Consider the following 15398-nt stretch of genomic DNA (forward strand, 5'->3'; position numbering starts at 1 on the left):
AGAATAGGACAGGTTCTATCGGCGGCACGCTCCGGAAATGCAGATGCGGACAGCACACTGTGTGCTGTCCACATCCATTCCTGCCCCATAGAGAATGAATGGTTCCGCACCCGTTCCGCAACTTGCAGCCCCTTTATTACGGACGTGTGAATGGACCTTTTATACTATTCCAGCACCACTTGCCTCTGCCATCAATCAAGGCAAGAGTAAACGCCCCCTGCGAAACTGATCAGTGGGCCTTGTGAACAGCCTGAGAGAGCAGAAAGGAGGAGGTGAGACAACCCCTTTAATAGCTATGCGCTCATTTGCAACCTATTAATTTGTTACTGCTACAATGCATCTAAAAGAAAAATAAAAACAGGCTTTGTTTGTAGCCTGTAACCACGGAGACATAAAGACTATTTACAAAGTTTCTTTATTTTTATTTTAGCTGCATTGGACCAATCAAAATGGTTGCAAACGTTGACATACCTTTTAAATCCCGGAGAATTAAACCCACACAGCGGCCGTCATGCACAAGTCATGCATAAATCCACGTCAAGCCTTTAGGCAGAAAGCTACAAAGCCACACGCCGGTGACGTGCACCGGGATCACACCACCATACCAGGTCCGTCTTCTGCTGCCACCACCTGAACATCGGGCGCCTGCACTGAATACGGAGGGGTTTTAGGGTATCGAGAGGCTAGAAAGAAATTGAAGAAACTTGTCAATCCTATCATGAACAATTTCGTTCTATCAATCCACCTCATGAAAATACCCGCTGTACAGATGGGGGGGACCTTAGGACCTCAATGTCTCTGCAGTAAACCTCATAGCCAATTACCATGCAGGGTCCCCAACTTAAAAGGGTGTTCTAAGACTGGGATAGGTCATCAGTATCTGATTGGTGGGGGTCCGACACCCGGGTCTCCCCCCGATCAGCTGCTTTGAGGAGGTACAGACTTTCCTGTGAGCGCCTTTTCACTGCTCGCCAAGCACAGCGCCGTACATTGTATAGTGGCTGTGCTTGGTATCGCACTCAGCCCCATTCACTCCAATGAGACTGAGCTGCGCCTAGGCCACGTGATCGATAAACATGTCGTCACACGGGCTAGCTGAGAGAAAGCCGTGGCACTCGCAGGAGAACCGCTGTCTTCTCAAACAGCTGATCAGTGGGGGTCTCGGAGACTGATGACCTACCCAGAGGACAGGTCATCTATATCACAGTCTCGGAAAAGCCCTTTAAAGGGGGGTTGTCCCAGGTCTAAAATGTTTACAAACGGGCAGAATGGCTGAAAAAAGTGTAGAACAAAAAAGAAGAAATAACTCCACCTTAGGAGTCGCAGAGGATTGCCTAGCCTGGATACAATTGTAACGAACCCTCAGCTGTGAAACATATTAGATTCTTATAGCTTTTCAGCCAGAGGGAGCAAACAACCCATTCATTGACAGCAAGCAAGGATTTTGAAAATGGAGAGAGAAATATGCACAAAGTATAGTAGAAAGTTGCAGGACTTGATTTTACGGAGCTGGTCGTGTCGCTTTCGGGTTCATTGCATTTCTGGGTTTTACAGATGGTTATTGCATCCGTTAAATATACAGGGATAATCATGTGGTGTTAGCCTGGTATCTCGCAGAGATTTGTCATATTTACTCTTCAAATCCTCACCTGACAAGTTAAACCGAACTGGCAGAGGATTCCCACATCTGTCACCGCAGAGAAGGTTGGGGGCGTTCATTACATCAGACTACACATAATGTATGTTTGTAGTCTGTAACCATGGAGACAAATAGGTCTGCATAGGGGCTGCAGACAGAAACCGGTAGGGGATTTTTAATCAGGATTATTTAAAAAGTTTTTTTTTTTTGTATATTAGAAGTACTGCAACTATTACAAAAAAAATTGCTGCAAAAGTGTGCATACCCTTTAAATAGATTTTCCATCCAAGACTGTTATAATGATCAGGGGTGGTCCAACTCCCGGGACCCCCGCCGATCAGCTGTTTGAGAAGGCAGCCGAGTAGCTCCATGACCTTCTCACAGCTTTGGTCACATGGCCTAGGTTCAGCTCAGCCCCATCCTCAGGATAGGTCATCAGTATCTGATCGGGGGGAAGCCGACATCCGGGAAGCCGACATCCAGGCCGCCCCCCCCCCCCTGCGCGATCAGCTGTATCGGTGCTTGCAGTAGTGCAGCAGCCTTCTACCTGCTTACTAAGCACAGCGCAGTACATTGTATTCACTTTTATGGGGCTGAGCTGTGCCTAGGCCATATGACCGATGGACGTGACGTCACTTGGCCTAGGACAGTGATAGGCAAACTGCGGCTCTCCAGCTGTTGCAAAACTACAACTCCCACCATGCCCTGCTGTAGGCTGAAAGCTGTAGGCAGTCTTTGCATGCTGGGAGTTGTAGTTCTGCAACAGCTGGAGAGCCGCAGTTTGCCTATCACTGGCCTAGGAGAAGCTCAGAGAAGGCTGTGGAGCTACTGTGAGCACCACTGTCAGCTGATCGGCAGGGGTCCCAGGTGTCGGACCCCCACCGATCAGATATTGATGATAGGTCATCAGTAGAAAAGTCTGGAAAAAACCTTTTAAGGGGAATCAAACTAAAAATTAATGAGCCCAGTGGTGTTCAGTCTGTTCTATACACAGGTTTTATTAGTGTAGACAGGTACAGATACTGTTAGCATGGGAACGTCTGTATGTATGTCTGGGATAGGGAATGAACGCAGGCATATGGTGGAGGTCAAAGTAAAACAAAAAAACGTAACTTTTTCCCTCCTTCGGGTACAATTTGTGGATTTCGAATGGTTATCGTATGCCGGGAAAACTACAGCTCTGCGAAGCTCCAATTACAGTAAAAGCCCATTTAACATCTGTTCTGCAAATCCTCGTCCATTCATATTCACAGGTTTTATTCCTGTGAAACAAGAAAGTTAAAAAAAAGAAAAAGTGGAGGGGCCTTAAAGGGAATGAGCCATCAGAAAATGGCCTACTGTTTAAAGGCTATGTACACCTTTGGAGGCTTTTTAAAAAAAAATATTATTATTGCATTGTACTGATTTTGAGCAAAAAATTATTTTCTAAATTGGTCTTTATTAAAAATATGGAACCCTTTTTTCTGTACAGAGCTGAGATGATCTAGTAGCACCCTTTGGATTTTCATTTTTTTTTTCCGTCAGACCAAGAGCTGACGGGCTCCTTATCTCTGATCTTCTAAACACAATATAGCTCAGTTCTTATCTGATAAGAATGTGGCTTAAATAAGTAGTAGTTAGAGATAAGGTTTATTAGATGACTGAAAGTACCAGTCACGTAGCTAGAAAAACTGTTAACCCTTTGGGACAGAACAGCTCCAAATTTTTAATAAAGGCCAAATGAAAAACTGATTTTTAGCCAAAAATGAGTAACATGCAATCATAAAAAAAAATTGCCTCCGAAGGTGTACATAGCCTTTAAATCAAGTTTTTATATTAACATACTTAGGCCTCATGCACACGACCGTGGTGTGTTTTGCGGTCCGCAAACGGCACAGGACAGCCTTCAATATAAATGCCTATTCTTGTCCACCAAGCGCGGACAAGAATAGGACATGTTATTTTTTATTTTTTTAACAGGGCCACGGAACGGAGCAACGGATGCGGACAGCACACGGAGTGCTGTCCGCATCTTTTGCTGCCCCATTGAAGTGAATGGGTCCGCATCCGAGCCGCCAAAACGGCGGCTCGGATACGGACCAAAACAACGGCTGTGTGCATGAGGCCTTAGAAGAATTTTTGGCAACTTTTTTTTTTAAATCACTAAAATCTTGCATTTTCACCTCTGGCACCGAGACTAAAAACAGGCGGATACTTCCTGTTCAGTAGTCATCTCATTGTCATCATAGGCAGGATTACAATGACAGATGAAAACTCTGCATAGATACCACTGGATCCACCATTCACAATAGGAGATAAGTGACTGCTCACCTCCTCTCCCTCCCTGCTCAATGACCTCTGCGCAGGTCACAGAGCATGCCCACAACAATGAACAGCCATCTATTTTGCCTATGATCCATGGGGCTGCTGTAAGGCATACCTCTAAATGCTGTTATGTTGCACCATTCCTTTATTATTCCTTCTAGAAGTTATGAATGAACGTACAAAAAAATAATAAGAAATAAGAAATTATTTTGTTGCGTATACATGAAGCTAGAGTAAAAAACAAACAAAATAAAACTAAACTTATCAGGTATCCATAAGACAAAAAAAACCTGAACAACAGGTTATTCAGTGAGAAATATGTACATTATAAACAATGAGGTAAAAAAAGTGATGTCAAAAATTGCTCTATCTGTATTTGCAATGCAAAAAAATGCATATGATAATTTATACAGTATGTACTTTCAAACGACACAAAAAAAACTACCTATATAAACATAGGCCTTATACAGCCATGTCAATAAAAAAAATAAAAAAAGTTATGACTGCTTAAACCTGGAGAGGGACAAAACAACAATAAAAAAACTAGCTGGTCATTGAGGAGTTAAATGAGGCAGGCAGTGGGGGAGCGGTCAGCAGCAGCGACGGTCAGCGGGAAACACTATATGGAGCATGTACCCAGCAGGATGCCAGCCAGACATTCCAACCAAGTCAGAGCTGCAGCCCTCCCCTGGAACACAGTCCACGGACATGTTACAAGCCTGCGTGAGGCTTCAGGCCCAAAGCGTGAGGCTGCACTACTGAGCAATTCTGTTCAGCTGCCGTGCCGTCATGGAAGTCTTGTAAAGGAACCAATCACTAGCTACATGAATGTTCCAGGGGCATTTTTGCGGCTTTTTGGGTTAGGGCCTACCCCGTTCCGTTCTTTAGTTTTCAAATGTGTCCCTACACACGTTGAGGCCGTCCAATTAGTGCTGTCTGTGTCAGACAGCATAGGGACACGCCCTATCCTTACATTTCCAGGAAGAATAACAGAGGAACGGCACAAAGGCATAGTTCTAAGTATGGACATTCGGGCATTGTAATATCAGTCGCCATGATTGTAAATGAGGCTGGATAACGCCACAAGCAATGCATTAACCGGAGACGTGGCACTATGTAAAATACAAGTCATACCGCAGTAACATGGCGGCCATTTATCGCAAGGAGAATTCCAGCAATTTTAGAGACGTATCTGCTCTGCCACCGGCGCCAGGCTCACTGTGTGCCACATCATAAATGATTCGAGGACCAGACCCAATGGCTACATACACAATGGATCGTGTAATACGAGGTTCTGAATTTCCTCTAAAAGGGATTTTCCGCTTTGCACAATCCCTACAGGGTTACAGGGTCCCTTGACAGTAAAACGTGTCCCTCTGCTGAGAACGCTCGCGATCAGAAGAAATGATCTGTGGAGAAACCTGGCAGTAAAGCCCCTTTCACACGAGCGAATTTTCCGCGCGGATGCAATGCGTGAGGTGAAAGCATAGCACCCGCACTGAATCCGGACCCATTCATTTCAACGGGTCTGTGTACATGAGGCATTGTTTTTCACTCATCACTTCTGCGTTGTGTGAAAATCGCAGCATGTTCTATATTCTGAGTTTTTCACGCAGCCCTGGCCCGATAGAAATGAATGGGGATGCGTTAATAATGCATTGCATCCGCACGCAAGCAAGTGCGATGTGTTTTTCACTGATGGTTGCTAAGAGATGTTGTTTGTAAACCTTCAGTTTATCACGCTCGCATCAAAACGCATTGCACCCGCACGGAAAAAACTGACCAACTGAACGCAATCGCGGACAAAACTGACTGAACTTGCTTGCAAAATGGTGCGAGTTTCACTGAACCCATCCGGACCTAATCTGTATCGTTCGTGTGAAAGGGGCCCAAGTGTTCAGTTTCCCTGCAGCGCCACCACAGGAGAAATTAAGTATTACACAATGTCCACTCACTTCAATGGATTCAATGGCAGAGTACCCCCCCCCCCCCTCTATTAACTCACTAATAGGGTGTATGGACTTTCTTTTGCATATGTCATAGGTACATATGAAGATATGAAACAATGTCATCTCTTAGCAGGGACCTCAACTTCCACAAGCCTGCAGTTCACTCTCCTGCCTGTAGGCTCTCAGGAGACCTCCTCAGCCCCCATAAAGGCCATCTAGTGTAAAACTGGCAGGAGGGAGAGGAGGGGAATGAAGCTGCAGTGCCTAATATACATCTGCAGATGCCCTAAGAAGGGACTGGGATATTTATATATATAGGTGCTCTGTTGATTGGCCTGACAATTTATAAAAATGCTGATCATTTTCAATAATTGTTTATTTAGAATTTTTTTTTTTTTAAAGTAGGCTGGGTTCACATCAAGTTTTTACCATCCGTTTAACTTATACAAAAAAAATTATAAATTAAATGGATGCCTCAGACTGATGTCATACAGTGGCATCCGTTCCCTATAGAGCTCCGTTACCGGACTGCAGGATACTAGAACGTGGTGTTCTGCGTTTTTGTATCTTTTTCTTTTTTAACAATAACGTACATGTCAAACGGAGGCATAAAACGCCATAAGCCTTCTGATCGGCCCATACATTACACTTACACCTGGAGGACCAGACGCGCACGGTTTGTGTCCTGTACACGTCAAAACTTAAGATGCGCAGAGAAACCATAACATACAACTGCAGGACCAGACCGCGCACAGTTTGTAGTCTGTTACCATGGAGACATATAGAGATTTTTCTTTTTTTTTCTTTAACAAAGACCTATTTGAAAGTTGCTTAAGTTTTCACTTCGGACGCTTTAGGCTAAATGCACACGATCAGGATTGCGTGCGGAACTTCCGCGCAGATTTTCATGTGGAAAATCCGCACCGTAGGTCAAGCGCATTGTATTCTATGAGAATTTGAAATTCTTATGTACACGATGCCGATTTTGACCTTTCAAATTTATTTTGTTTTTCCGGACCGGATTTTCTCAGTTCACTGCGAACACTTGCGCATTTCAGGGCGGATTCTCCACACATAAAACCTGAACGTGCGCATGTACCCTTAGAGAGCAGCAGTGGGCATGAGCTTGGCCAGGTTTCCGATTTGTTTCCTCCAACCAAAGTCAGTCGCAGATCTTAAAAGGCTATAAAAAAAAAAAGATTTATATATATTTCTCCTATTTTTGCATCCCTTCCTTGTTCTGGTAAAAAAAAAAAAAAAAATATGAAAAACTGCTTGGGGTGAATCCGACCTAAAAGGCGTTTTACAATATACTCTCTCTTCAGCATTTTCAAGATCTCTGCTTGCTGTCTGTGAACAGAAAGATTCTTGTGAGTAGGATTCTGTTAGGACAGCTTATTAGCCTTTGTATGTATACCATAAACCCATTCACTGACAGCAATCAGAGATCTCGCAAACACAAAGTATAGAATAGGTGCAATATTCTGACCTTTGTAGTACGTAAAGAAAAGAAAATGGTAAAATCGTAACATTTTCATAAACACAGCATGTGTTACCGTATGTCCCTGAAGTTTGGAAACTACTACTACCACTACTTCCACTCTCCCGCCATGGGTCTGATCAGGTTTTCATATAACAGGGATGACTAGTCAATTTTCGGTCTGCGCTCTGTTCTGGAGCTCTGCTGCTCTCTGTAATGGATCCGCAATCAGAAATGTTATGCAAATGAGGAAATGTGCCTAAAATAAGCCGATCCATAATACGCTCTAATGAACGCAGCTCCCAGGCTGACCCATGTGTCTCCATGGTTACAGGGAACAAGCAACCCCTGTGTGTCCTGATGCTGCGGTCCCGCGTCCCTCCCCTACTACTATCTGTAAATTATCACGAGGCAGAGGGTGTGACAGCAGGATCGCATTGGACACGGGGGTTATTGTCTAGAACAGAGATGCCCAACCTGCGGCCCTCCAGCTGCTGCAAAACTACAATTCTCAGCATGCCCTAATAGCTGTAGGTTGTCCGGGCATACTGGGCTTTGCAGCGGCTGGAGGGTCGCAGGTTGGGCATCCCTGGTCTTGAACCATGGAAACACATGTAGGTCTGCATAGGGGCTGCATACAAACAACAGGAGTGTTACTCAAACCTATCTCCCCCAAAAAATGTTGCACTAAATGTTTTGGATTTTCATACGTTATTTGCACATCAGGCGGTTCTCACAGATTTTACGTCTGTCGCAGCGGGGCACAGACCCTGCTATGTTTAATCTGGCAGGAGCGCCTCGAAGAATTCCATATAAATGAGAGCAGTCATACGGCTCGAGTGGAGGAATGCCGATCATGTGGCTCCGGAGATCTGGCATCTCCATACAGATATTTACCTAGCAAGAAATAAATATAGGAACATCAGAATTTACAGCAAGACCTTAAAGTAAACCCGTCGCCATAAAAAATAATAATAATAATATTCTACATTTTTCAAGCCTGGGTGTGAATACTTTTGAAATTTCATGTAATAAAAAATGTAGTATAGCCACAGAGTTATTCAATAAAATATATCTTTTTAACGCCACCTGCTGTTTCTAATTTCTACATCCACATCAATAACAATGCCAAGGTGGTCGCACGTGCTCAGTTCTTTCCTTCACCTGCCAGATCTACTGTTAGATGCTGTGACTGTTACAAAAAGAGAGATGCAGCAGAAAGAACACGTGCCCTGGAGATGGACAGGCCCTCTGAGCTGTGAAGGGGAGAGAGCTGCAGAAGAAAGGACATACCCTCTGAGCTGTGATGGGGAGAGAGCTGCAACAGAAAGAACACAACCCCTGAGCTGCGATAGGGAGATAGCTGCAACAGAAAGGACGTGCCCACTGGGCTGTGATAGGCAGAAAGCTGCAGCAGAAAGGTATTCATTTTCACCATCAACTCGATTTTTTCAGGGTCTGCGCCAAAAATCTCCCCCTGTTTTTTCCACTGCATGTGAGCGGGGTTCTGGGTCCTCATGGGATGCAGATTGCCTGTTAAAGGGGTTGTCCGGGTTAAGAGCTGAACCCGGACATAACCTTTTTTCACCCAGGCAGCCCCCTGAGGCTAGCATCTCATGCTCCGATGCGCTCCCTTGCCCTGCGCTAGATCACGCAGGGCAAGGTCTCTTGTTTTCAATAACACACGGCCGGGCGGTGTGTTCGGTGACATCACTGGCTCTGATAGACAGGCTTTAGCGCTGCTCTAGCCGTTTTACTGGCTAGGGCAGCGCTAAATCCCGCCCATCAGTGCCAGTAACGTCTCGGGGTTCCTGGCAGCCCCATGGAGAGCCCCGGTACGTCACCGGATCTCCAAAAATGCCTTTGCCCTGCACGATTTAGCGCAGGGCAAAGGAGAGCATCAGAGCATGAACTGCTCCGATGCTCATGTCAGGAGAGCTGCCGGGGTGAAAATGAAGGGATGTCCGGGTTCAGCTCTGAACCCGGACAACCCCTTTAAATCTGAAATGGGCGAATGGTGCCTTAAAGGTTATGGACATCATGGGGCAATTTTTTATCATTCCATTCAATTATTCTGGGCTAAAAATCATTATTTAAATTGGTCTTCATTAAACATTTTCAAAAATTTTTCCGCTACAGCTTTCAGTTTTGGTGCCTCTGCAGACTAGCTGGCTCTCTGATTAACACTGGATCCGTCAAGGAATTAGTCTGACGGCTCGATCTGTGCTTTCCTAACAGCTCAATCAGTTTGATAACAATTTTGCTTGAATGAGTGTTTATGAGCTGTCAGCAGTTCAGAGATAAAGGCTACAGATGGAGCCATCAGAGTGGCAGCCTGACCGGTTCACTGTGAAGGAGAAACAACAGAGCTATATAGGAAAAACTTCTGAATATTTTTAATAAAGACCAATTTAAAAAACAATTTTTAGCCCAAAATTTGTAGAATACAACAATAAAAAATAAAAAATGTCCCCAAACATGTCCATAGTCTTTAATGCTGACAAGCAGATAGAGAATCCTCCTCTCCTACTGCAGCTGCGGTATTCATGGTACGTTACCGTAATGAGAGGTACAGTGTGTCATATAATAGGGGGAGGGGTCGGCTTGTCGAAAATGTTAATGATACAGATTATTTCACTTTAATCCCTTAACAATATTTGGACGATTATGAGATTATAACAGTTACACGCTCACTACCGCCACCATCAGGCGATTATTATTATTATGGAAAACAAGTTCTGGGAAAGGCTCTGCTCCATTATAGACACATGAACTTGATCCCAACCTAAGTGTCCGCAAACCTGACATGGTACTGGTGTCGAGGAGGTATTCTGTGTACACGGCTGCAGAATATGTTGGTGCTATATAAAAACGTATTATCATCAATAGGATAGGTGATCGGGATCTGATCTGTGGGGTCTGACACCCGGGACCCTCGACAATCAGCTGTTTTAGAAGGCCCTGGTGCTCGCAGTAGCGCCGCGGACGTCTAGGCTTGAAAAAGACCATAACGGTTGAAACGTCTCACTAAGTTGCTGAATAAATTCACTATACAATGTACGGCGCTGTGCTTGGTAAGCAGATAGATCACGGCGCTACTGTGAGCATTTGTGCCTTCTCAAACAGCTGATTAGTGGGTATTCCGGGGGTTGGCCCCCACCAATTAGATACCGGTGACCTATCCAGAGGAAAAATCTCGGAAAACCCCTTTAACATCCCTAACAGTTTGGCAGGGGTCTGCCTCCCAGCTGTTTGGCTGCTGCGCTCAAGAACACGTACTGGAACAGCACAGCTCCATACACTGGATAGTGGCTGTGAATGGTAATTTAATGCTGCAGTACCGTTCGCGGCCACTACCACGGGGAATGGAGCTGTGATATTTTGGTGCTTGTTCTGGACCAAAGCAGACCATCTAAACAGCTGATCAGGAGGGTGTCGGTAGTCGGACTGCCACAGAACTGATATGTGTGACCTATCCTAGGAAAAAATCATCAATATTTCAGTCCCAGGAAAACACCTTTAAGGAAACCTACCTACAAGTCCAAATCAGAGAACCCCTTTAATATTTCACTCTTTGACTACAATAAAAACCCTTGTTTTAATCTCCCTTCACGCGGTAATAATTACAGGAGACTGTGATGCCGCCAAGTAACAACAATTATCTAGGAAATCTTTAGAATTCAGAGACTTTCTAATGTTTTAACCACAACGAGGAATCACTGTCGCTGTATTATTACTGTAGGTGCTCCTCGTCTTCTGTTACAGTGTGGTCTTTTCCCTTCACAGAAGCTGTATCAGTCTCATGCCAGTCACTACGAGGGTGACTCCACATATGCCAGTTTTGCCATGTTTGAGCCATGATGACAATTAAAGGGGTTGTCCCGTCTCAACCATTATGGCCCTATTACTCCCATATGCCACAAATGTAATATCGGTGCGGGTCCCACCTCTGTGCCCCCGAAGAGAAGGGAGGATAGACCTGCATGTGTGGTGTGCTCTCACGTTGGAGGTCCCGTTCTGGAGACAGGAGTGGGTCCCAGAGGTGGGACTCACCTGTGCCTGACGTTTGCAGCATATCCTAGCGATATGCCATAACTCTTGAGATCGGAATACCCCTTCAAATCGCTACAAAACGCGTAGTCACTCCGCTGTCCCGGTTTTAAGACGCTTCATAAACATCTCCGTTTTATCGGATGCCGAATTTCTCTCTCGTTCTTTAGTCCTACTTGTATTTCTGGACGTACTTTGCCTTTTTTTTTTATACAACCTGTTCTAAATGGAATACCCCTTTAAAGTTGTTGTCCAGAACTAGGATTAGGAAAACATGGCTGTTTACTTCCAAAACCAGCAGCACCTCCGTCCCCCCACAGACAGGTTGTGAAATGCAAAGTGCTGGACAGCAATAGATGCACACAATGGACTGGCGCCAATCCAGCAAGACGAAACCCATCCATGTCTATGAATGAAGACCGCACACCGCCTGTCAATCACAACTACAACTTCCCTTCTGAGAAGTGCCTGCTGGCTGCGAGGCTTAGTTAAGGGTGGAGGTCGGTGGTTGGCAATAAAGAGTCATGGTGGGCACCTATGCCACCCTCTCAGACTTTACCCAAGGCCATCCTAGAGCCCTAAGCATCCTTCCGGTGGAGGGAGGTGGATGCTGTATTGAGGTGCACATTGTAACCTTACCCAGGAGAGCAGAGGACTATACCCCGAGCAGCAGCTACCCAGCCCTACCAGGTGCTGATGCCAGCCTTGCACTGATTAGATCCAGGCCCACAGAGAGAAAAAGCCTTGGATGATTGGCTAAGTATAACTTTGCAGCTGATTGGCGCTTGAGATTACGCTGTGAGTTTCTGCTGAGAGAAAGGCAGAGAGAGCTGCTTCATTCATATCCGTAACGGAGGCCTGACCACAAAATACTAGAAGATGTAGAAGACATACACTGACCATCAATAAAAGTGTCTAACCTGCAATACTAGGCACAGTCAAGCTCCCTTGTCCTCCGCTTCCAGTCCCTGCCTGAACCAGAAGTGTAACGTGTACAAACCAGTCACTGCTGAGGACTAGGGCTGCAACGATTACTCGAGTAACTCAACACAAAAAATTTGCATCAATGATTCGTTTGTGTCATGCGACCATGGAGCGCGAGTAAAGCTCTTGCTATCACTCATGCTCCGTGGTCCCCCGCCAGCCCGCACTGCGCTGCACTGGATCCTGACACATTGTCAGGACATAGTGCACGTACGCGTGCACTATAACCTGACACTGTGTGACGTCAGGAGGACAGTGTAGCATGTGAAAAAGTGTCGGCGGCACCCCTACAGGAGAGGTAAGTATTTCACCGGCGCTGGGATAGTGGCACTGGGGGAGCTGAGGGCACGGAGGACTGATGTCACATAGGACTGATGGCATAGGAGGGGTGGTGGCACAGAGTATTGATGGCACAGAATACTGATGGCACCGGGGGGGGGAGCTGATGGCACGGGCGGGGGGGGAGCTGATGGCACGGGCGGGGGGGGAGCTGATGGCACGGGCGGGGGGGGAGCTGATGGCACGGGCGGGGGGGAGCTGATGGCACGGGCGGGGGGGTAGCTCGGGGGTCTGATGAGTTTTAACGGGGCGGGGGGGGAAGCTGATGGCACGGCGGGGGGGAGCTGATGGCACGGGCGGGGGGTAGCTCGGGGGGTCTGATGAGTTTTTATAACGGAAAACATACTAAAATAATCAATAGCTGCAGCGGTCACGTAAACGATGAACAGCATGTTACCTATCCAAGATTAGTGGAGACTGGGGCAGCTACGCTGAAGAGGTGGGACATTTAAAAGGCGAGTAAGGTATGTTTGCTTATTTTATAACACCCCTCGATCTGCTCCTGTTTTTTTTTTTTTTTTTTTCAATTGGTTCAAAATTCACTACTTATTAATATTCTATATCTAGGCTCCAAATCCCCTGCATACGTTACAAATTTAAAATATAACATTCTGGCTACCGGCAGCCACCACTAGGTGGAGCTCTTACCGCACACCAGTGTTATTACAGAGCTCAATGTGTAACAGTATGCAGTAAGCTCCCTCTAGTGGTGGCTGCAGGTAGCCAGAATGTTAAAGATTTATGTCTATGCTTAGGCAGGGGAATTTGACGCTCTCTAGCAGACCAACAAAGCTCAGACCCTTCGTAAGATATACTAATAAATGAATTAAAACTAACGGACTAAGATATATGTGGATATAAAATCAATATATCAGAATATGCCGATTACACCCACTTGCCGGGTGCCCACAGACCAAAATCAATAAGAAAATGTGAAAAATGCTGTGAGGTTCTACAGGCATAAACTGACCACAATAACTATATTAATATAATATGTAATATTTCTTGATTCATAGATATTATATTCAGTTATTGTGGTCAGTTTATGCCCGGAGAACCTCACATTTGTTACACTAAGAAATTAACCAGCACATAAACTGAAACCAACTCAGAATAAAAACTCCTGCCACGTCTTTCCATGAGATACGATCTAGCGGTTACTCTCTGCATGGTGTGAATGGCGTAATTACACGTAATAAAATACAACCAGTGCGCCCTTTACTGCTGAACTGGAAACTGGGCGAGCACTGATCCTACCTATAGTAAATCCAAAAATAACTCCCATTTTCCACTGCTCACCAGTACAGGAGGACATGCCGGCCACTACAACCTGTGCGCACTCCGTCTATAGGGGGATTCCGGCTTAGAGGTTTTATCACATAGACACTGCGGCTTCTCTGGGACTGACAGAAACACAGAGCTCGGCTGTTTCAGCTAGTCCCATAGATATGAATGGGGCAGCAGTGGACGGGCGCTATAGGTTTTATCCGGAATACCCCTTTAAGAACGATAACTGGTTAAATGATCATATAATATCATATATAATAATGCATATAACATTTAAACTACATCCAGAGGCAAAAAAAATATAATCTTTAGAAAGAAAACAGCAGAGGAGTTCCCCTTGGTCAAGGAGAAGTGTGAACGAGGTGCCCATCAACGCCCAGGACATCGTGGTTCTGCATTGTGGGGTCGTATAAGAACATCTGTCAGCAGCATGAACCCTATGATAACAAGCATACTGCCTAGGGTTGATCCTGCTGGTTAAAAGAATACCTGTCTTATGCAAATTGGTTGCGGTGTTCCAGAAAAATTAGCTCTTCAGGGCACCTCATTTGCATAAAGAATAATTTTCACAAGACAGGTATCTTTATAATCAGCAGGATCAACCCTACCAGGAAGTATGTCCCGGTTGAATAGGGTTGATCCTGCTGATAGGTGTTAGGCTTTTAAAAAGTGCCTGTAATAATTACCAAGGCTACTTTCACACTAGCGTTATTCTTTTACGGCATAGAGTTCCTGTCCTAGGGGCTCAATACCGGAAAATAACTGATCAGTTTTAGGGTCCATTCACACGTCCGTTTTTTCTTTCCTGATCTGTTCCGTTTTTTTTGCAGAACAGATCAGGACCAGATCTGGACCCATTCATTTTCAATGGGTCCTGGAAAAAAAAAAAATCGGACAACACAATGTGTGCTGTCCGTTTCCGTTGTTCCGTTCCGCATGTCCGATTAAATATAAAACTTGTCCTATTCTTTTCCGCAAAAATCGGATCCTGGTACAATACAAAGTCAATGGTTCCGCAAAAAACGGATGACATTCGTATGTGATTACGTATGTCATCCGTTTTATGCGGAATCCGTTCCTGGAAATTAAATCCTGCCCACAGAAATCACTTATTCACTTTTTTTTTTTTTTTTCAAAGAAATCCAAACAACTTTATTTGCTTTGTGAAATTTATACATGTTTCCGTTTTTTGCGGATCCGCAAAAGACGGATGACATACGGAAACATTTTCAGGAACAACGGATCCGCAAAAAACAGACCGAAATTCGGGATATAGAAAAATACTGATGTGTGAATGTAACCTTATCCCCATGCATTCTGAATGGAGAGCAATCCGTTCAGGATGCATCAGGACGTCTTCAGTTCA

General features: G+C 45.1%; 1 protein-coding gene across 2 annotated transcripts in view; it reads right to left on the reverse strand.

The window, feature by feature from the left end:
* Positions 1–15398, reverse strand: part of TMEM65 (transmembrane protein 65) — a 71199-nt gene that overhangs the window by 41962 nt on the left and 13839 nt on the right. Inside the window, exon 2 of one of the 2 annotated variants that reach the window (XM_044293559.1) lies at positions 606–683. The exons of the other annotated variant lie outside the window; for it this stretch is intronic. Within the exon in view, the coding sequence (XP_044149494.1) occupies positions 606–683 (78 nt within the window). The remainder of the gene's footprint in view (positions 1–605; positions 684–15398) is intronic. 2 annotated transcript variants of the gene reach the window in all.

Source organism: Bufo gargarizans, chromosome 5 (genome assembly GCF_014858855.1).
Source record: "Bufo gargarizans isolate SCDJY-AF-19 chromosome 5, ASM1485885v1, whole genome shotgun sequence".
In the NCBI taxonomy this organism is placed as follows: domain Eukaryota; kingdom Metazoa; phylum Chordata; class Amphibia; order Anura; family Bufonidae; genus Bufo; species Bufo gargarizans.